The sequence below is a fragment of the Chiloscyllium plagiosum genome, unplaced genomic scaffold, assembly GCF_037043375.1.
Source record: "Chiloscyllium plagiosum isolate Xiang-an unplaced genomic scaffold, Cpla_swu_hap1 HiC_scaffold_14, whole genome shotgun sequence".
Classification (NCBI taxonomy): Eukaryota; Metazoa; Chordata; class Chondrichthyes; order Orectolobiformes; family Hemiscylliidae; genus Chiloscyllium; species Chiloscyllium plagiosum.
In genome coordinates, this window is record NW_028270152.1 from 65,834,830 (window position 1) to 65,858,828 (window position 23,999).

General features: G+C 38.5%; 1 protein-coding gene across 1 annotated transcript in view; it reads right to left on the reverse strand.

Annotated features, from left to right (window-relative positions):
• Positions 1–713: 713 nt before the first annotated feature.
• The window catches only part of edem1 (ER degradation enhancer, mannosidase alpha-like 1), a 43,254-nt gene continuing 19,968 nt past the window's right edge, over positions 714–23,999 (reverse strand). The window contains exons 3-12 of the mRNA XM_087994500.1: positions 21,853–21,956; positions 20,961–21,132; positions 18,815–18,998; positions 13,677–13,851; positions 12,040–12,160; positions 11,766–11,936; positions 9,931–10,004; positions 6,603–6,699; positions 4,300–4,485; positions 714–3,628 (exon numbers count right to left, since the gene is read on the reverse strand). Coding sequence (XP_087850626.1) covers positions 3,539–3,628; positions 4,300–4,485; positions 6,603–6,699; positions 9,931–10,004; positions 11,766–11,936; positions 12,040–12,160; positions 13,677–13,851; positions 18,815–18,998; positions 20,961–21,132; positions 21,853–21,956 — 1,374 coding nt within the window. The 3' untranslated portion in view covers positions 714–3,538. The remainder of the gene's footprint in view (positions 3,629–4,299; positions 4,486–6,602; positions 6,700–9,930; positions 10,005–11,765; positions 11,937–12,039; positions 12,161–13,676; positions 13,852–18,814; positions 18,999–20,960; positions 21,133–21,852; positions 21,957–23,999) is intronic.

The following is a 23,999-nucleotide window of genomic DNA, read 5'->3' on the forward strand; positions in this document are numbered from 1 at the left end:
CAAGTGGCTAGGACGATAACTTGCTAGAAGTGTTGCCATTTATCACCTGCCCGTATCCTTCGAGATCAAAGTGGTCATTGGTTTGGAAGATGTTGATGACCTCAATGAATTTCTACAGTGCGGCTGAGTGTCGGTGGTTAGAAGAGAAAGTGATTACAGATCTAGTGTTAATCAGTGTCCTGGATCATGTCGAGTCTTGAGTGTCGTTGACGAGCACTAATCCAGGCAAGTCAGTCGGCGAGTCAGCAGGTGCAAATTCCCAGCCTCTGATCTGTTCTTGTATCGCCACATCTCATATTCACTAGCCCAATTCAGTTTCTAGCAATAATGAGAGACAATTGAATAGATTGCAGAAATAAGAGGAAGAGGGGGAAAAAAAGATGAGAACAGAGTTTAAAATATCGTGTACCAAAAATCTGAGGTATTAACTTATATTTAAACAGGGAGTTATGACAGTTTGTAAGCACCATAAATACCAACATAAGCAGGAAAGGTCACAGAAATAAAGGATGATATTAGGGACATCTTTCCAGGAACGTGCCCGTGAGCAAAGGATACTTCAATCCTCTGCTTTACTCATCAGCTGCACCATACCAACTGGTTATGGAAGAAACCCTGTCATTTTTACCAAGTCTTATGAGCAGAGCTTAGTGGAGATGGAGTTATGCACTTTGGAACGGACGTTTGCAAATACGAGCAGCAAATAAAAACAATGGCACTGCATTTATTTTATTGACATTTGTTTGGTCCTTTCACAATTTCAATACTACTGCTCATTTCTGGGAAAATAAAACTTTATACAATTTTCCTTTTATATAAGTGTATTGCACATTGATTTTGGTAAACTTTAATGGTTCAACATTATCCTGCATATTAAACATTCAGGTTTTAGGTAAATACTTTTATTCATAAGAAACAAAGTTTGACAATTCACCTATCCTATGTTTTTTAAAAATAAAGTCAGATCAAATGTGCTTATATCCTCTCTGCCGCTCCACGCAGATTGGTCAATTATATCAAAAAGGTGTGATATAAATAGAAAATGTTAAAACCTTCAACATTTGGCACCTTCATTGCACATTTAACCAAAGGAAGATCCCTCTATGATAGCTCCTGTTGCCTGATCAGGTTCATTCTTTCCGCATCTACACCAAAAAAGACAGACCACTCAAAATCTATAGGAAACTCAAAATTAAAGGGTGAATTGTAGGTAACTCTGCACAAAACAAAACTTCAAATACTGTTGGACAAAAAAAAATACAGCCAAATACAACAACATGTAGTTTCAGAAGGATGCAGGCAATCCAATACCTTCCTTCTAATAAATGAATACACAAATCTGCTCAGTTTCTAGGTCTCTCAATTCATCAAGGAAACCATGAATAACTAGGATTTTTTTCCAGCTGGAAGTACAGATATTTCAGATGTACAGTAGGAAAAACTGGAGGTCTTTAGATGAGACATGCAGTACTGAGAAGCTATCATTTCTGAGCCATGATTTCACTACTTTTAGTTCTCAGTCTTATTTCACTTAAGATATTGCACAGAGCTGCCTTATTAGGAGATTAGATCGAGAGAAAGAGTTACTGAAATGCAACCCACTATTGCACAGCTGGAATTACAGTGGATTAAATGAAGCACGAGCAGCTCCTTAAACACTTGGTGTCAGAAAATACTGTCACAAAATGTCAACGCATAGCATCACCAAAATTCACTTTTGCTTATAAAATGATAAAGATGTGAAAGGTGCTGTATAAAATTGTCTTTAAAAATTGTTTGTCCGGGAAGCAGTATTGACCAATCTCTGCACCGCATCGCAACTTCATGCACACAGTCATTTTGGAACTATGAAACTGTGTTCTTCACTTGAAATCTCAATTGCCAGCTTATGAAACATAGACAGGCAGATTAGGGAATACAGAATCAGCTTCCCTCTTTCTTCATCTCTTCCCTTCTGCCTAGATAATTAAGAGTCCTAGCCAGTAGTCTACGCAGAAGATCAAAGCTGAAATTTCCACAACATTAAACCCACGCTGAAATTTTATATCAGAGAACAAAAATGCATGCACCTAAGAAAAAGGGTGCCCTAACTGACATATACAAAATAGACCAGAAAGTAAGTGATTACGTCTAAGTCCGGGAAGCAATATTAAACACTGCTTCACACTTTGCTGAAAAGATTTAGATATTTCATCACAATAGCCTAACTTATTCATTGTCACCCAATGCCAGTTCATCAGATACAAAAACATAAAATGCAATTCAATAATTGCCCATCTGAAGATTCATTTATACTATATAATTCAGAAACAGATGCTCTGAAAACATTGATAGAATTCAGTGGTCATGCATGCACAAGATTATGAAGTTGAAATTGCTGAAGTCTCAACTGAAGGCAACCACATTAAGATGACACACGAGAACAATTATGCAATACCAGGGAACGTAAGAATGCCGATTAGAGCCCCAAACAGAGCTGTACTAATATGGAGGAGGTACTGAACAAAGTTCAACACATGTTGCTCCCTTTGTGTGGTTTTGGGACCGGTAATACAATATCAGAGTGATTTTTGCATTTACAGAAGTCAGGTCATAAGGAATCCTTCACAAAAATGTAACAAAGTGTGGTTGATGAATAGATCTCAACCAAGGCACACTTGACCATAATAGTGTTGCAGTCCATAACAGCCAACCATATAATGGGCAAAGCATGTACAGTCAGTTCTGCAGTAACCAATTCTGCAATGCGAATTGGCTTTAAAGTAATTAAAGAATTTAGATCATTATTTGCAGAATGTGAACTTTCCTTACATGTATTGGCTATACCACGATTCTGGCCCCATTAGTTTACACATGGTGTGGCTATTACGCCGTTTTCCTATAATACGAGACCACACGAGAATAGAACTATTGGGGTATACCAACTGTACATCAGACAACTTGCATGTCAAGGCATATTTAATGCTCAGACAAGATGCCATGATCTACTTTTGTTCAAAGTACAAGGCACATTAGGCAAATCTAGAGAAAATACTTTCACCCTGATATTTGGATCCCCTGCACCCAAGAGCGTGTGAACGATCTTCCATATGCCAGATTATCACCATTTCATGGTGTTCCCATGCAAGTGCAGCACTTACATTAGTATAACTATGCATTCTGAAACTTAGTTATTTCAAATCATTAAACATTTAAGGGGAAATTACACAAATATTCAAACTCATTTAAATACCTACTGTAAGCCATCTTGCATTTTATACTTTCTGGAAGAGCCCTGTAGTCAAACAATTAATCGCACGCCTTCACAGAAGACACTATGCATCAAAATTACATATTCAAATAAACAAAAAAAACTCCTGCATAAAAGCAGGAGTATAAAATGTATTATCACTATTAGAAATGACTTGTTTAGAAATCTTTTTGAAAAGTTGTAAAAATCTTAATAAATAAATGTCAATATATTTGTACACAAAATAAAAAGTTGCATAGTTGAAGATTAAGTCCCTGCCAATTCTTCGATGAGTTCTTTGAGGTTGGTTTAAAGAAGTCCCACCATTTGGTCAATCTGCTGCATGTAAACTCCTTTTAAGGGAAGTGCATATCTCCTCTCACTGGGGACTCTGTTGCACTGTGGAAAGATTTTTAAAAGCAATAAATTATACTACAACAATAACCAAGGAAAGCATTCTCATGTAATATCAAGGTGGTGGTGGGAGAGGAGGAGAAGGAAACTTGCATGTTCACAACCACCATCCATTCCTGAACTGGGTTACACTAATAAACCCCTGTTCACTAATCCATGCCAACATTCCTCACCTTGAACAGTAAACTAACTCAGAACAGCAAATACTCCACAAATAATTCTGTGCCATATATTTTATACATTTTGTGCAATGCCATTTCTGATTAACTCAGAATCCAGACAAAAAAGGTTACATCTCACAAAATGGGTTAACTTCAGCTGTTCACTTTATTTCTTCAGCTTAGCTGAAGTTAGCAATACTGAAACCAATGGATAGGATTCAGAACTGTGACCCATGGCAATAATAAAACACCAAACCCCTTTGGGAACAGACAGAGATTTAGGTCAATGAAACAAAATGTCAAATCATGAACCAAACAGAAAAATAACACTGGCTATTTTAAGACCTATTCAAGATGTTTTATCACAGCACATTACCCGAGATCAGGTAGGTGACCATCACAATGTCAGTCTGAAATATACTGTTCACTATATAGAAAAGGTGTTCATTTTAATTTGCAAATCATGCGCAAACTCCAGGCTTTTATTTTACTTACATTAATGCTCGAGTTGGCAGGTTTGTGGTCCAGTACTCCAGAGTTATCCACAGTACTTTCTTCTTTAGAAGACACATCTTCCCAAGGCTTTTCTCTGAAAAGCTTGTCTACTGGCAAAATATGGCCCTCGGTTGTGAAAATATATTTGCTCCCAGATCTGTGCAATGGGTTGTCTTCATCAAATAGCTGATTGTACAGTCAAAAGGAAAAACAGATTAAAAATTGGTTCCTACTACGAAACAATCACTAAAAGCAACTTGAACAGAATCTTATTTGGATTGCATGCCAGAAATGGCTGAATTAAAAATCTTGATTTATTACAATGAAGTCTAATATAGGTCAAATATAAGCTTGTGGAAAAAACTGCCAGATACCATAAGAACCTCTTTTACCCATGGAGTGAGTACATATAGATTAAATTTCCAAGCTAAAATGTGCAGACATATGCGGTTATTAAGGGTTGGAGTAAACAGAGATGAAAACAGTTGGTTGAAGTTATTTGAATATTGGAGAGATGAACATTGATGGATCAAATTGTCAATTTTCGTTATTGGCTTCTTATGGTAAGACTGATTTTTTTTTTTAAATGTATACTTGAAAGTTCATAACGTAGTGATGCAACTTGGAACAGAGAGACATACAATCAAAGTTTGCAAATGAAAAGTGCCCTGGAATGTTTTATGTTAAAGGTGCCACCAAAATTAAATATCTGCTTTGGGTTTCATTTATCCACATTTAAATGCCACACATATGTTTTCAGACCCTCTGATTTCTTTCGCCCCAAGCTTCAAATTTAGCTCAGAGCACGAAAACTATCTAGGTTATTAGTGTAGTTCTGAACTCGAGGCACTACATGCAATAATGTTTCCATCCTCACATTTGAGGGGTCGCCCTTCTAGCCTTCTGACATACAGCCCTACAGCTAAGTTAACATGATTTAACATGAGAAAGTTTGAACAGAGGTATCGAAAAAGCAGTGGACGGTGGCATAATGTGTCTCTCAATCCCAACTGACATACTTCAACAGAGGTGGGGGAACGGCTGTAGAGCTCAGTAAACTACCTGGTGTGACTCTTAGAAGGAAAGACAGTAGATTGGGAGCCCACGCATCAGCAAAGATTCTAATGCTGTTTACCCACTTCATAAATTTCAGAATTATGAAATTTTGTAGCACATTGGAGGCCACTTAGCTTGTCTATTCTTAGAGTTAAACTTCACTATTTAGTCCCTGCCCTTTTCTGATAACCTTGTGATCATTTTCCATTTATTCATCTGATTCCCTTTTGAATCAGATGCCAGATCACAACTCGAACTATTTCTTCAAAAGGTGGAAGCAGAGTACTTAATATTTTTAAGTCACAGCTCGATGGATGCTTGAGCAGAAAGAGGGTAGGTGAAAACATGGAAAAATCAGATCAGTCATGTCCATATTGAATGGCAGACCAGGCTGGAGTGGCTTAATCCTGCTCTTTATTTGTACGTTCATATTAAAAAGACATTGTCAGGTAAATTAAATATTGACTTTGGTACACTTGCCAACTACATTCAAGATGGTCCTAATTATCAGCTGCTAAAACTGTTGCTTACTTACTTGACTAAAATGCGATTTTTGAGAACCTGTTACTTCCCACATTTTCACTTTATCTAGTCTCTCTACCCTTCTTTTTATTCTATTAATTCATCCTCTTCACTCTCTCCAGTTGACATTCTTTGTAAATATGATACCCAGAATTAGACTTAAGCCATCAGCAGGAGCCTCGCTAATGATTTAATATAAATTCTTGCTAGAGTATTCTATGATTCTCATAATAAAGAGAAGGACCCTGCATTTCAAAACAAAACTGAGCTTGTCCTTCCACTTTCAAAAGTTGTCACTGTTCCTGCACCTCTTAGAACTTGACCATTTAGGTAATATTGCCTTTCATCCTTGCTACTACAATGAATTACTCTACACCGTGTTAAACTACATCTCCCATCTGTTATTTAAAAAATTAAAAATACAACTTAACACCTTATACCCTATTCCAGTTAATTCCCATCCATGACCGGGGTTTATCTTAAGACCTCACCTGGCCCTGGTTCCCGAAGTACAGTGCAAATTAGCAAGCAACGAATATAAAGAGGTAGAACATGCAAACCACCAAAGCTCAAATGATTTCCTTTTCTCCTTCAGGATGTACCTTTCAAGTCCTAGGTAAATCATTATTCAGCACAGTTATACATTAAGATGCATCCTGAAAAATCATACTGATATTAACAACTTGATAAATGATAAATTTCCCTCAAATATTTGAGTAACATACCAAATATAAATATTTACAGGTTTCACTGAGAAAGAAGCTCTCCATTCGATCCTCCTTTGATTTGTCTATCACATGGTGAAGTGTGGCATAACCACATCTGTTTGCAAAGAAAACAAACAATTATAACTCCAGCAACAGAGTTTGGCATGAGTTTTTACCAAGACAACAAGGTTTCTCATTAAAGTCAGTCTTTTGGGGAGATAATCATATTGGTTATAACTTCTGATAATTTCTTGCATTGAAACTAATTTTTCTGAAGTTTCTATGCTCTTAACATATTGAATAGGTACATAAAATTAGATGCCTGCCAACACCCAGAGGACCCTGGCCCCAAGGCAAGCGTAAAGGCCTACCTAAAAGGGAGTTGACAGGAAATAGCTTATCTTCAAAGTAAGCAAAGTTACCAAGCATGTACCTGCATCAATAATCATTTTGACAGATGTCAAGATAGAAATTCTCCCTGGTACTTAAAAGAGCTATATTTTTCCATATATAATTATAGCTACTCATGAATGACTGTACAGCACCTATAGTTTTGTTCTTTGGTCAAAGCTAACATGTGAATGATAGCAAAATTAAGCTAACCACTTGGGATATCAACTCTAGACAGGCATACAATGCTCTTCTCCCCAACTCAATTTGTGCTCAAGTACAAAATTTACTTGCAACACCTACATACACTTATAATAGGGCAATTCAGACAAAAATCAAACAAATTGAAAAATGCTCCTAAACAGCGCCATCACAGTGCAGATCAGCATTTGTTTTCTGACTCTTTAAGTGAAAAATTGAGTCATTTTGGAAATATAGCCATTGGTTTAGACGTGCTGCAAATTACATAAAACAAATAGATCCAAAGTAGCAACTTTGTTAAGGGAACAATAGTGAGGTATATCAAGTTGAAACATGAAGGTGCAACCATGATTTATATAATTCAAGCTAATGAATCAATTCTTATATTGCCATTTTGTGGCCTAATCCTTGTTAGCTGTTAGATGGAATTTGCATGCCCTCAACTTCATTAACTGCCAATAACTTGACAGCTCACTCTTTTTTTTTAAGTTAACTGGGAGGGAGGCCACAACTAACCTGGACAAGCAAAGACACAGCTGTGTATAGGATCATGACTAGTTAACATTATGCAGGGAACAGCCACCAGGCAGGATGCATGATCTCACTGTGTAACAACCAGGAAAGGAAGGCTGAAACAGATTCTCCTCTTTGCAACCTCCTCTGAAGGGTGTAAAAGTTATGCGCCTTTTAGCACAAGGCCATAAGCATCTCGAATGAAAACGTACTCTATTGCAACAAGCCAAATACAAGGTTCCCTGAAGTGAAAGAAAGAACAATATTCTCTAACCTCAAAACAAAACCAATGTCAAGCATATGTACACAAAGACACAAAGTTAAAAGGGATAGTGTACAGTACAAAAGGAAGATTAAAGATTTAGTGTATAGTCCTTTGTGTGCCCTTGATCTGTATGGTTTCAATGTCAGAATTATTTTATTCTCAGAAGTAGCAATTATTTCAGTTGACCTTTGAGGTCTCTGTTTTCGTATTTATACTTCATCACTTCTGCCAATGGATACTTTTCTCTTGAGGTATATGAGCACTTTCTCCAGCTGATTCTAGTTACAAATCCATTTCCTCAGCTCTGCCAAAAGTAGTTGCCTGAAATACAGGTAGTTTATATATATCAATGTTGGGTTCCTGGTTTCCAAGCTTGATAATGGCACACTAGTGTTCATTGCCAATAAGCAAAGCAGGTGGAAATCAAAATAGGAGAGGGGGGTTTCTTCATGGCTGACAGAGTTCCAGTTTTAACACCTTTTAATAAAATGTTAATTTCAATTCAGATGATTTTTATTAAACCAGGGTGGTGAGCTGATTGTTGCAGTTGTTTTAAGAATAAGTGTTTTCTTTTTAGTCTCTGAACAACCCAGATGTTCAAATCAGATGACAGAATTCAAAAATCAATAGTCCATATTGTAGCACCATCTTGAAAATTGTCCAAATGGCTTTAAGACCATAAGACATAGGAGTGGAAGTAAGGCCATTCGGCCCATCGAGTCCACTCTGCCATTTAATCATGGCTGATGGGCATTTCAACTCTACTTACCCGCATTCTCCCCGTAGCCCTTAATTCCTTGTGACATCAAGAATTTATCAATCTCTGCCTTGAAGACATTTAGCGTCCCGGCCTCCACTGCACTCCGTGGCAATGAATTCCACAGGCCCACCACACTGGCTGAAGAAATGTCTCCGCATTTCTGTTCTGAATTGACCCCCACTAATTCTAAGGCTGTGCCCACGGGTCCTAGTCTCCTCGCCTAACGGAAACAATTTCTTAGCGTCCATCCTTTCCAAGCCATTGATTATATATTTGCAATACCCAAACAGTTTGCCATTCATCTTTCCACCATAGTTTGAATAACATTGCTCTGGATCATAAACTAATCCTGTTAACTATTAACATGCATAACTGCATTCTGTTAGAGACAAAAAAACCCTGCAGGTTCTGTAATCCAAAGTAGACAAGCAGGAGACTGGTAGAACACAGTGAACCAGGCAGCAGGAGGTAGAGAAGTCGACGTTTCGGAATGTAACAGTCAGACTGGAGGATGGTCATAATCGTTTGAGTAGGTGGCAACATAGTGGCCTGTGTCAAACAATCGTGCACTGAAACTAAAGTGGGGACACTGAGTTTGTGTGCACAACACAACAAGAACATAAATGAAACAGCACTTACAGAACAAACGATGGGAGATCTTGGCCAAGATCTGCCGTGCTGCACTGCTATCCAGAGACTAGGATGCAAAATGCCAACCTTATTTCTATTAATGTTTGCTTGAATGCTGTGTATGGTTGATTCTGTTGAAGTCCAAAAAGCCTTTACATGCAATTGGCATTGCTGAGTTAAATCAATCTGATAGACTTGAGGTAGAGCATCTCTGACATAAGGTGCCCACAGAAACTCCACTTTTTTCCTTCCAGTTTTCCATATTTTGAATAGCTACCAGTTTTCCACTCTGCACAATCATACAGCCAAGCAAACTTCCCCTTCCCCCAAGGCCAACTGATTCAAAGAATCCAGCAAGAAATACAATGGAAAGTTACTTTGTCAATTTCAATAAGCCTTTTTAACCCTGACTTAAAGATTCTAGACAAAGAGATACAAAATTCATCAGTTTTAAAAAGAAAGCCTATATCCAAAGACGCCAGTAAATGGAATCAGAGCAACTCTGGACTTTTAATTTTTATGAGGAACCAATGTGGCCTGTGTCACATGGACAGAAATAAAAAAATCAGACTTATTCCAGTTCTGACCTGACTTTGGTGTATTTCTCCAAACTCTGGAGAATATCCATTCCCACATGCAAGTAGAAAGGGTTTTTTGTTGCCTGATATTAAACAAAAAAAAAGGAAGTGGTTAGTAATTGAGAACATCAGGTTAAACAATTAATGCTGATACTCCACATAAAATCGTCTGAATGTTTAAATATATAGCGTTTATAGAATAGTTTAAGAAATAACACACATTTCACGAACAGTGCTCTGTGCCTAATTTACAATTCTTTGGTAAAACAATAATGGACACTACAATTGACTAAATTCAGTACCCTCAAGCTCAGTCATAGGTATGTAGAATAGTACCACAGTATGAGTTGAAGTGTTGGGTAGGACAAGGAAGAACCTAAGAAATTTGTAGCTGCCTGTACTTGGCTTCAAAACAGGGTAAAAATAAACTAATTTCTCCTACATACAGGTATGTGGAACCAGTTTAATTAAACTCAGCTGAAAGGTAGTCATAAACATACATCCATGGGAACAAAGGGATGAAGTCTATCACAATCATGATTTATCTCTAGTTGAACCTGGACCATGAGATAGATACCGTCCTCCAAAGGGATGCAATTAGGCTCCTCTGCACTATAAATCTATCCCATGCAGAACATTCCATGTCTGACTGTACAGAACTGTAGAAACCATATCCTGTACAGGATCCAGTTGCGACTTCTTATGACTGACCAAAAGCCCAATTTCTGGGGTCCAGCCTGGAAGTTCAGACTAACCATTCGTCCACACACATCTACACATTAAAATCCTGCAACACAGGTATGCAGCCATTACTGAAAGACTCTCTGCTAAGACACTGGAAGCCTGGAAAAGTCAGCACTGAAGAACTGTTATTTATTGTCCCATAAAATATGTCTGTTAAGTTTAACTACTAAAAACCATTGGTCCCATTAACATCCAGCCTTGGGTGTTACTATCTGTCAATCTATGCCACAGTCTAAAGAAAATTTTTCTCCCACCACCTTCCAAAATAGAGGTAAATATGGAGGCATGCAACAGAGTTAAACAAAGGATTCACAATCAACTCATATGTCCATTATAAATTGCCTAGCTGTGAGACTGGAGTTACACTCCATTAAAGAACGCTTGCTCTGTAAGGCAGGGAGTGGAAATTCCAAACCAAAAACCCTAAGCATTGTGCTGCGTAGGGGTACATGCTGAAATTGCCATGTTGGTTTTAAATGACCTTATTGTGTTTACCACCTGAGCAAAAGTGAGATAACAACATAGAATTTAGGAAGAAATCAAACATGTCAATGGAACCTAAAGGTTCAGGTTAAATGCCATATAGAAACATTTAATGCCAGCCAAATGAGTCAGAAAGGGATTTATAGCCATGACAGAAGAGCTGGATCCTTGAGTGAACCAACAGTGCAAACCCATGGAGGAAATGTTCAGCTTAGTGTATTCAGTCTGTCTTGTTCAAAATTCTTGCACCTAATAAATCCTAAACTAAAAAAACAATCTGTGAGAGTTGTAAGTGTTGTGCCACTACTTTCACCCATCCAGAAGTAGCACAGGATGAAATCTGCTGTAATAAAAGGAAGGTTTGAAAAATAGCCTGCAATTTCAGCAGTTCACCTGATCAGGTGTGGCAGAGTATACCCTATATTGTGTCAACTTTAGTGAAATATAACCCTGTAACAATTACCCAAACCCAAGGCTCCAGTGAAGCCAAAGGGATGTTAACTGAAATTGCTTATACTGATAATTTAAGCAGGCTGGAAGAGAGTTCTTTTGAATGGATAAGGTCAGAGGTACACTAAGTGGAGGTACTATTCATAAATATATTTCTCATGTCATACCTGATAAAGCAGGTAAGTGGATTCAACTAATTCAGGCCTCAGTGGATAAAACATCACATCAGGTGCTTGGAGTTGCCAGTTATACCGCTCTGGAAGAGCTCCAAAGCGTTTCCATATCGCATAGTAAAAGGCATGAAGACAAATTGCATCTTCTATATCACCTGTTAAAACCTGAAGCAAATAAATACTTGTTCACACTCTAGAAACATCGCCACACTTTGGAAGCCTATTAAGTAACCTAGAAAAATCACTATTTTAAAATCAATGAATATACCTGAAGACCAGGGAAAAATGCCTGGAGTGAATCAATCCAGGTGTTCATGAGTTGGCCATTAAACATATTCACATTAACGTACAGCGGAGGATCTCCCTCTCCCTCATTACAAGCTTCGCGGCTACATGTTAAGAAATAATACAAAATTACAATTAGACTTTAGTAGTAAATCCCAACTGACAATAAACCTTCAAGCTGGAAGAGTACATTGGCTCCACCACCCCAAATACAAGGATGAGTAGTCCATCAGTATATTCATGTGGCAGCATCTCAATTCATCACAACTGCATATCGCCAATAATGTACCATGCCATGTTGTAAATGATTACAGGTTTGTTTAAAAAAGTTTAGATAACAATTCTCATGGACTGTTACCAAGCTGTGGAGTATTCTGATTTGGAGACCCAAATTTATTTGTACCAACATAGCGTGGTGAGTAAGACAGACTAATGAAATTGAAGAAGTGCCAGAATTTCAGGCATAATCTATCAATCCATTCCAATCACCCTCTATTTGACAACCGTCATTCCCTAAAATACATTTAAATATCTGTCCTGGAAGAATGAAGTCCCATGCACTCAAGATTCAACATTCAAGAACAAATAGTCTTCAGACCAAATATGCTCAGGTATTTCTGACTCCCTGCCATGATAAGGTATTTAGTACAGCGTTGACTGCAGTACAACTTCGAAAAACACTAAATGACAACGGGAAATGATTTTCTATGTCAAAATCCAATAAACTTTATATCAAGTCTACTTAGCAAACAACGTTTTCGAGTTTGCAAAAGGTGCATAAGCTTTTTATTTTATAAAGTGGTCACATTGCTGAGGAAATTACAGATGGACATCTTGATTACAAAAAGCGGATTAATTGCTGTTGCCTTGAAAAAAGTTGGAGTGCATGCACTTCTGCAGCTTTAAAAATTATGTTACTGCTCTCACATAGCAGGAAACATATTTCGCAAACATTAAACCACAACCGTTGTCTGGAAACACAACCAACAATCCCCATTACCCTTTTGAAACCACAGACAGTTTAATTCAAATCAGCAAGCTGAGCTTTGTATTTGACAATGTAGAACCTTTGTCAAAGGCACTGAAAACATAACGACACTCTTAATAGAATCTGCTTTAGGCTGTTAACACTTGCTCAATTTCCCCATAATATTAAGTTATGAAAATAAAATAAACTTGGCCTTGAATTAAACAAACAGCCTAATCCCTCCTACTCCAGGTAGTAGTTTCTGTCATTCAAGCTTTTCAAAATTTTTTCAGTGCAGGATTAAGCAAAATAATAGGTTAAAGATGACTTTGAGCTACAAGAGTTTCGTACACGTTAACATTAACAGTTGAAGGATGGGGCTCTCAATTAAAAGTTTAAGTTAATTTCCATAACCATTTTGCCTCCTTTAATCCTTATATTACAAATTATAAGGTTCAACACTTCAAAAACATTCAACAAAAATGACAGAAATTACTGCTTGCTGAATTTTCAGTGAATTTGCAACTGCAGGAAAATCTAATACGGTGCCAATGAAATAAATATTAAAATAGATGAAGAAAGGCTAGCAGTTTCTGGCGCTGAAGAGAGTACTTATCCAAGAGCTTAAAATTCACAGTACAAGGATATCATACCCTCTTCTCAGATGATTCTGAATGCTTTCATAAGCAGCATTAAACATCTCCAGATCTTCACTTTCTCCAAACACTATGTAGGATTTCAGAAGATACTCATAAAAAGAGTCCATTCCTGCTCCTAATCCACTTTGTTTTCCAACCCATTGTCCAGTCTGAATGTTTACCACATTCCCTATGGTTAAAGAAAAAAAAGAGACAATTCTCAATGTCTCAGAGCTCAAACAGTTCAAACTCTTCAATTAAGATCTCAGTGGAATTTTAATTCTAAATGTTGAGTAGAGATGTAGCAATTTGACAATTAGATCTGGTAAAGTAACAAACTCTAAACAGGAGGAAATATGTCCAAAGTGGAGAAATCCTACTGGCTGCTAACAAAAAGGTTCTAAACAAATAGTTTAAGTCAGTCATTAGAAATGGAACATCTGCCTATATTTCAACATTTATATAAATTCATGGCACGATGGAAACTGAAATACTCCCACGAGAGTCTGTGATACCTGCACAACTAGATTTCAAAGCGCACTAAAGCCGCAGACCCTCAGAAGTAGAAAGTGTGTTTTAATATATTCCTTGCTATTTTTAAAATAATCTCCACACTATTGTTTATGGATGAAGAGTTAGCTTTGTTATCCATCAAGGACTTTTAAAAAATTAATAAAAGTAGTATCTACTTGCTTTAATTGGGTCTCTATCCAACTGTCATAGATGAGGGACAGAGGTGAACCCATTCATAACAGAACTCAATTGAATTTTGACCATTTCTGTAGAAAAAAGTATCAAGTTACAAATATCAAGTAGGGAAACCATGGTCCACAAAAAAAAAACCAGCTGTGAATAGTCTCGATGCACTGCCTCACTGCGTCAACACAAACTATTGATGAGGAACATATAACAATCCCAAAGTTAAGTAAAAATGGTTACACTGACTGTAAGCTGTGACGGAATGAGAAATTTAATGGCCTTGGCGTTATACTTTGTTGGGACTTCACACTATAGTAATACCAGGGGAATCAATTTAGCTCAGCTGGCTGTATTGTTGGTTTACAGAGCAGTGTGATGCCAACAGCATGGGTTCAATTCCCATTACCAGTTTGAGGTTACGATGAAGGACTCTCCTTCTCAACCTCTTCCCTTGCCTGACGTCTGGTGGCCCTCAGATTAAATCACTACCAGTCGCTTCATCCTCTAACGAAGACAACAGCCCTTATGACCTGGTAAGACTACGACAGCGAAAATAATACTGCTTGGTATTGTGTAAGTGTGAGAGATCGACCAGCTGGGTTGAACGGGAGCAAGGTTTGGTTCAGATGGACAAGTATAATATAGATGATGAGGGAAATTCTGATCAGAACAGATAGAGGGGTTTGGGAGGGGCTCATGGTTATCAATAGGGAGTAGAACTTCACGAAATAAAACAAGCCCCATTTAAGAGAGAAAGAGAGGCTTATTCCCCATATGCATCAACTAAATTAAATTTAGCAGCCCTCAAATTTGCCATGCAGACCAAAAACTTTAGTTTGTGCCTAAGATCAAATATGAGAAACACTTCAGCTAAAGCAGCTCAAACCTTTTGAGCTGGGATGCACTAAAGGATAAGGAAATTTACCTGGATTATTTGTACCAAGAGGCAATCACACCTCTTAGGATTGAGTAATCTGACTTGATCAATGGTCAAGGTGAAATTAATGAGACTCTGTGACAGGCAGGTAAATGGACCTAGAAAAGAGGGCAGAGCCTCAGTATTCATAATTGTCCCAAATGGTTTGAGGTTCTTGCTGCCTGTCTACTTGAGAACAATGTCCTCAGGGTGGATGTACTAACAGACCATGCCATCATGGCACAAGCCATTCAAGAGATGGAAGGTCAATGGAAGAAAATAGTGCTAGTGTAGGACAGTGTACTGAAGGAGATAACAAAATTCGGAGCAGCTAAACATAGCAAATCCAGAAGGTGGTGTTGCTTGTCTGGTGCTAGGGCTGGAGAGGAGAATCCAGTAGTCCTGATTAGTGTGGGTACCAACAACATCAACATAAACAAGAAGTTTCTGCAAGGTCAGTTAGAGGAGCTGAAAACCATACTAAGGAGGAGAATCTCGAATGTCAATCTGTGACACAACCTAAGCCACATGCAAATTTGTATGAAGCAAATCAGATTAGAGTTTTAATTGCATGGCTTGAAGATTTGTGCACGAGTAGTAGGATCCAGTTCATGGGACATGGACATCAGTCTTGAGGAAAATGGGGCTTATATGTGGCAGAAGTGGGTACTGCAGATGCTGGAAAAGCACAGCAGATCAGGCAGCAGCTGAGGAGCAGGAAAGGAATTGATGTTTTGGGCAAAAGCCCTTCATCAGGAATATACTGTCCTTGCTAACTGCACAGCTGGAAGGTAGAGAGGACGGAAATCTAAATAGAGGGGGCAAGGGATCAAATTTGGGATGATATGGTAAATAAAGTTGAGTTTAGATCAAAAAGGTACTAAAAAGTAAAATGATATACAGGCAATGACAGGAAGAGATAAAGTGCTTGAATCAGAGTCAAATAACAGGAGACTAGAATTTATAACTATAGTGTCTGTATCCGAACACATACAGCATTCAAAATAAAGAGGAAACTGAGAAGGTAGATAAACAGGAAGTACATTCGGGCTAGATGATGACATGGATTGCGACCTGAAGCTTGAGGAATGTGAGATATTTCAAATGACAGGGAGCTAATAAAAATGTGGAGAGGTGACTTTGTTAATGATGTTATTCGACAGGGATGACTAAGTTCAGGAAATCAAATGTAGAAACAGCTTGATAAAAGCAAGAAGTCACTTGTTAGTGTGGTGCACAGGTCTCGTAATATTAACTACATGGTAAGGCTCTGCACAAAGGAAGAAATGAGAGCTTATCAGAAAGGCATGGGAAATTTAAGTCTACATATCTACTGGAAATACACTATAAAAGTGGGCAAGGTAGCCTGGATAACAAATTCATAGAAAGCTTTCAGCATATTTCCATCAAATGTGAAGCTGAACAGAGAACAGGCCAAACTAGATCTGTTTGTTCAAGGAAACAGGATTAATTACCTCATAACAAAAAGACATCCTAAGTAGCAGTGATCATATTACAACTGAATTTTACAGAAGGGAGGAGAGACCTGATATTTACAGAATAGGAATATTACAAGTGCAAGAAAGCTGAATTTAAAAAAAAAGGTTAAAAGATAGGTCAACAGTGATGCAGTTGCAAACACTTAAGGGGATATTTCAGAAGACACAGAACAAATACATTCCAACGAAAAAGAAAATATCTAAGGAATGGACTCACCATCCATGGTTAACTGAAAAAAAAAGGTTAAAGGTTTCAACCTAAAAGAAAAAGCACAATTTTATCAAGACAAGGGCAGAGGGCAGGTTAGATGATTACTCAGAATATTTTCAAAAATTACCAAACCTTCAGTATGATACTTTTTTGAAGAATTAGAATCCCCAGAGTGTGGAAAAAGGCCCTTTGATCCAACAGTTCCACAATGACCCTCTGAAGAGTAACCCACCCAGATCTATTCCCCTACCCTATATTTACTCCCGACTAATGCAGCTAAACTACACATACCTGGATACTATGGGCAATTTAGCATGGCCAATTCCCCTAACCTGCACATCTTTGGACTGTGGAAGGAAACCGGAGCACCCGGAGGAAACCCACGCAGACGTGGGGAGCATGCGCAAACTCCACACGGACAGGTGCCAGGGGCTGGAATCGAACCCGGGTCCCCAGTGCTGTGAGGCTAACTACTGAGCCACTGTGCCGCCCATAAAGTCTCTATAAATATTAAGAAAAACTTTAAAAGTGTTGGTCCTATAGAAAGCAGGTTCGATAGGAATTGAATAGGAATTTTGCATTCTTCATGAGAGGATACAAGTGACATCCCAAAATCAATGAAAATGAACAGAAAACAGAAGGAGGAAAACCAAAGGAGTGGTACTGAGTAAATTTTATTTTTAGGCGGCCAAATGTCTGGATCCTGATGGTCTTCACTCTAGGTCTTAAAAATGAAATTAGATCATTTTAATTGGTTTGGCATTTGTTTCATTGCCCAAAATTCCTCTTCTCTCCAATGGACGAGAAGATGGTAAATATAACTCCTTCAAAGAGACAGTCAGAAAGCAAGAAACTTCAGGCCAGTTAGCTTAACATCTGTACTAGGGAAAATGTTAGAGGCCCTGATTAAAGTAGCCGTAGCAGTGCAATTGGAGAGTTTATGAAATGATAAGGTTTTATGAAATGATAAACGTTTGATCAGTCTATTGGAGTTCTTTGAGAAGATATCCTGTTGATATGGGCCAAAAGCAGGTATATGGAGTTAAGCCAAACATCAGCCACAATGGCACTGAATGGTGGAACAGGTTCAAGGAGCTAAACAGCCTACTGCTCAGAGGATAAAAAGGAAACATTGGATGTATTGTAGTTAGATACCAGATACGTTGCCACAAAAGACATTGCAGAAAATTAACGCTTAGTGTAGAGGGCAGCATATTGGTAGAGGCAGAAAGACTGGTTGGCTAACAGGAAGTAGAAGGTAGACAAAAATGGATCTTTTTCAGGTTGGTAAGGTACAAGGGGTGGTGCACTGCAGAGATCAGTGCTATTACCCCAAGTGTTCACAATTTATACAAGTGACTTCAATGAAGGGTCAACAGTTATGGTTCTAAATTTGCGAATGACAACAGTACAGAGGTTTGGACAGTTGGCCACAAAAATACACAGAAAAGTTACTCAGTGAGCAAAGATCTGGCAAATGTTGCATACTGTGGTAAAAATGTCAAATTGTTCAATTTAGTTGGAAGAATAAAAAAACCATGTTACCTAAATGTCAAGAAATTGCAGAGTGATCTCATGCCATTTGTATTATCATGCAGCATGAGCTGAAACAAAGCCAGTCTTACAATTAAGAATTCAGTTACTTCCACAATCTGAACACAAACGTGGAATAAAGCATTTCTGAACACTTTATTGTACATTATAGCCTATTTCACATCACAAGCTATAAGTTGAGTTTTATAAGTATTCTTATTGTTAACAGGTCAAAATGTTCAATGGTGGACACTTTAATTTGCATTTTTACACCAAGAACATTTACATTAAGTACCTAGAAGTCCAGTCTCATCACTTCTGAGTTTCCAAAGGGCTCTTACAGCTTGGCGAGCTACCCACTCAAACGTAGAATCCCCAATGAGACGGCTCAGGATTCCAAACTCCACAAGCAGAGAGCCAGCTCCAGCAGTACAGGTTTCATTAAGGCAAGTAGAAGGCACTCCTTTCTTTAGATTTACCTGCAAGGTTTTGTTTTAAACAAGATTTCTTTAGTTAATTACTTTCTGCTGTGCCACACTGCAAAATAAACTCAAAATCAGCAGGGGAATTAAGCTGTCACAATATATTCCAAGACATTTTGGCTGAGTTTGAATACCCTTTCCTCCAACATGCCATGCGCTGCTTAAATAAGCAATTGCATCTGTGACAACCTCTCGATATCTTCTGCCCATACCACAATCTCACAGCATTGTAAAAGTGCAATTACTAGTGTACTGCAAATACTAAACATTTTTCAATACAAGAGCAATGTTAATTTACTTTTAGAAGATAATGCAACTTTAGCATGTATCTAAAAAGCTGAAAATCAATGAATGACTAGGTGCAGCATTGACAGTTGAAATCCTACATAGCAATATTTAACTCAAGATATAATACAGGTTGTTCCTTCCTAATCCAGCACTCGAAGTACCACCAATTTTCCCTGCAGTAGGTTTGCATTGATCTTTTTATTACTTTTTGTTACATTTTTTCTAGTGTGGATACCCAAAGTCTTGCTTTTGGCGTTTCATTAGCAAATCATTAATTCATTTGGCATAGGATTGTTACAAGTTAAGGTGCGGCCCTGACTTATAAAATTGTGCATGCAATAAATTTACTTAGATATAAAATGACCTTCCATGGTCTGGCAAAGGCTGCCAAATTAGAAGGGAACAGCCAGCATGAAAACAGAAATGACAGCAACGGGATAGAGATGAGCTAGAAACCGGGACAATGTTTTCAGCTGAATTGTGGTAAAACGTTGCTTGCCAATCCAGATTGGAGGTTGATCACTTCCTGGATCACAGGAATAATAATAATAAAAATATTTAGCAGTTCATGCTGAGTACCAAATTATGCAGTAAATCTTTGATGCCTTTAAAGAGTTGAAACTGCTGACAATTGAAGTGGACCTGGGCATTTATAAGTCCAAGATATGTGGATACAATTTTGGTAACATTCAGAAGTTAATGAGTGACTCTTTTTGAAAAAAAGAAAATTAACTGCAACTTAAGTTATCACACAGAAGTCGCCGTACAGCAGCGTTCACACAGCTAGTTTCTGATCACCATGTTTCACAATTATCACAGACCTAGGTTCAAATTAATAGCAAGCAAAGCTGGCCAGTGCAGAGTGAAGTTGCTGCAAGTAATAACGCTTTGAAAGCAGAAATTTTATTAACTGAATAGCAAAGTCAATGTAAAAGCAGCTACAACACTGCTTGGATGTCTTGAGACAAATAACTATGGGCTGGTTTTCCAAAAATCTGGAAGTATTCAATGCCGGTCTACTTTCATAGAATCCCTACAGTGTGGAAACAGGTCCTTCGGTCCAACAAGTCCACATCGACCCTCCAAAGAGTTTCCCAACCAGCCCCATTCCCCCATTACTCTACATTTACCCCTGACTAATGTACCTAACCTGCACATCCTTCAACGCTATGGACAATTTTGTATGGCCAATTCACCTAACCTGCACATCTCTGGATGGTGGGAAGATGCCAGAGCACCCAGAGGAAACTCACACAGACACTGGTTCATTTGTTCTTTCGCAAACATAGACCACTCTATGCATCAGCATGTCAAAATCAAGTTGGTTGCTCCCTAATTTGTGCAAATGTAATTTATGAGATTTCCCAATTTTATCTCTGTTCAGGAAATCACATCTCTGCTCAATCATACCAAACATGGCACAAGTAACACTAACTGTCATTTGTGGATTTAAATAAAAAGGATGCACAAGTCCACAGGAAAATCAGTGTCATTCAAATTTTGTAACCAAATTTATCATGCTTAAAAGCAGGAAATTATCTAAATCTAACATTAAGATTATGCACTTGAAGTTGTTCCGGTTTCCTCAACTTTACAAAATGACAATTTTATAGGCATGAGCGGGTATGAAAAATTCACCAGCTTACAACTCGAACACTACATGCCACATACCCTAGGATGAGGAATGCCAGTTTTGGTGTTTTCAAATGCTGGCAGCAATCTCACAGCCAGGTCACGAGCTAAGTGAAGCAATTCATCATCATAACCATCTGGGGTCATATTTCCAAAGGGTTGAGCAGGGTCCATTATTATCATATGTGCAGATAGCAAACTCCCCAAAATCCTACAGAAGAACAAGACAAGCTGTTAAAATGCAATTAGGAATAGTTCTGTCAAGGGAACATTACCATTACTGAACACCTGCCTCCAAAACTAACATTGCAGGGGCTGCCATTGACCATTAGTGAACTCGACTAGCCATATTAATACCACAGTTACAACAGCAGATCAGAGACTAGAATTGCTGCAGTGAGTAACTCACTTCCTGACTGCCCAGAACCTGTCCACTATCTATAAAGACACAGTCAGGAATGGCCAAATACTTGGCACTTGCCTGGATGAGTAAAATTCCAACATCCAAGAAATTCAACATCATTCAGTACATAACAGCAATCTGACTGACATCCCATCTAATACCATCAACATTGACTCCCTCCAACACCAACACCCAATGACAACAATGTGTACCACTAGCAAGACGTACTGTAACACCACAGCACTGGTCCTTGGACACCATGTTCCAAACCTGCTTCGACTGCTTAGAAAGTCAAAGACATCAGGCATTCCAACCTGCAAACTCTCAACCAAGCAACATGCATGCAGCAAAGTCAACCATATAAAGAGCTCGAGGGCTGACTGAGCGACCTCTGTTCCCACATTTTTTTTTAAGACTTTACAGACAAGCTTGACCCAGTCTTCACATAACACACAAAATCCTAAGAGTTGATGCTGGACAAAAACAGAAAATAAAACAGCAGGTATAAAAATTAAATCTGTGGTTTACCTGATAGTTGCCTCAAAGACTTGCACGGTTGAATCTTTATTAAAAGAGACTGTAGTAGTCACCAGCTTCACTGCTCTCTTGAACTCAGAAGCATTGCCCAAAATCTACAAAGCAAAGAAAAAGGAATTTTATTTTATAGAAAAGAATACATCCTCATACTATTAGGTGTAAAATCAAAATATGTCGCAAAGTGCATACTATGCTTCCCTAATAAGCCATCAGACATGTGGTGCAAAATAACAGTGGAATAACAGCCAGGGATATCATGACTATTTAATTGAGAAAAGCAAGTACAAACCTGAACAAAAGTCCTAACAAATGTACCCATATTCTCCGAGGGAGCTAGAGAAAGGAGAGAGGGAAAGAGAACTATTCACCTGGAGGAACCAAATACTGGACATGGTACAAGTCAAAGTCTGGCATCAAGGACACATGTTTACACTTATTTGTTTCTAACAGTGGGAGATAACAATCTTGGGCATATTGTCAAAAGGAAAACCAACCATAGCCAGGCAATCTAAGAACAGGCCTCTATTAATTTCCAGTTAGCAGGCATACAGTGACACCAAGGGGCCTTGCTCCAAATTTCCAAACTGTGTTTTTTGGATAAGGTGCATATAGACATAGATTGGAGGGTTGAATTTTAACTTGAAACAAACCAAATAATCCTGCAGACATTGCACTGGATATACAAGCATACAAAGTGACTGAAACTTATTAATATTTCTTTGGGTAAAAATTAAGATACCTTGGAGCTTATTGTTTTACCTTGGAAAACAATGTTCAAAATCACCTTTATCACTCTTCTGTTTTTGACAATAATGACCAATGAACCAACTTTAAACTGTTGTATCCATTGTGCACATTGACCTTTTCCACTTTCCTTAGTTCAACCCCAGCAGTCAAATTCACAATGTTATCAACTCAATCTACTCCAAGTCATAAAACCCATATCAATCATCTAATTGCAGACCTATGGCGCGTATACCAACAAAAGCTCAGTTTGTTAAGGAAAAAACCCAACTTGTCATAGTTCTGGGTATATTCACTGAGCTGGGAAGTTGATTTGCAGACATTTCGTCCGCTGTCTAGGTGACATCTTCAGTGCTTTGGAGTCTCCTGTGAAGCACTGCGACACAGTGTTGGAATTTGTTTGGTTCCATTTCTGTTGCTTTACATTGCCGTGGCTGTTATATTGGGCCTAGGTCAAGGTGCATGTTGATGGAATCTGTGGCTGAGTGCCATGCTTCCAGAAATTCCCTGATTGCCCTGTTCAGCTTGTCTTATGACCATTGTGTTGTCCCAGTCAAACTTGTGGTCCTTGTCATTGGTGCGTGGGGCTACTGAGGACAGCTGGTCATGCGTTTAGTGGCTAGTTGTTGATGATGGATGCGGGATGCTAGTTGTCTGCCTGTTTGTCCAATATTGTGTTTCATACAGTCTTTGCATGGAACCCTTCAAATTATGTCTTGCACATGATGGGTATAGAGTATTTTGACCTGGTGAGTTGTTGACCGAGAGTGGCTGTCGGTTTATGGGCTGTCATGAATCGAAGTGGTCGGAGATGTCTGGCTGTCAGTTCCAAGATTTTTTTTATGTAAGGTATCGTGGCTACTGAGTTAGATCATGGCATGTCCTCATCACGTTGTCTGTCTGTTAGGCTTTTGTGGATGAAGTTGCAGGGTATCTGTTCTTGGTGAAAACACTGTAGAGGTGTTCCATTTCTTCCCTTCGTAGGTCAGGAGTGCTGCACTGTGTTGTACCCTTTTTGAACAGGCTCCTAATGCAACTTCTCTTGGGTGTGTGTGGGTGGTTGCTGTTGTAATGCAGGACCTGGTCAGCGTGTGGGGCTTTCCTGTACACTTTTGTGGTGCATTCAGTGTTCTGATGATAATCCAGTGTACGTTCGCTATTTCTATTCTCTTAAATGATAACAAAAATGTTGCCTGGGTATCTGATCCAGAGTTTAGGTAGGATTTGCGGGAGGACTGTTTGTTCCATTCTTTGCATCACTGCTTCTGTTATGAGCCCAGAGATGGGTGACCCCCTAGGTATTCCATTGATCTGTCCAGACATTTCAGTGTGAGTGCGTCATCAAGCACAGGTCTAGTAGTTTGAGCACGCAGTCTTTGGTTCCCCATCATGTT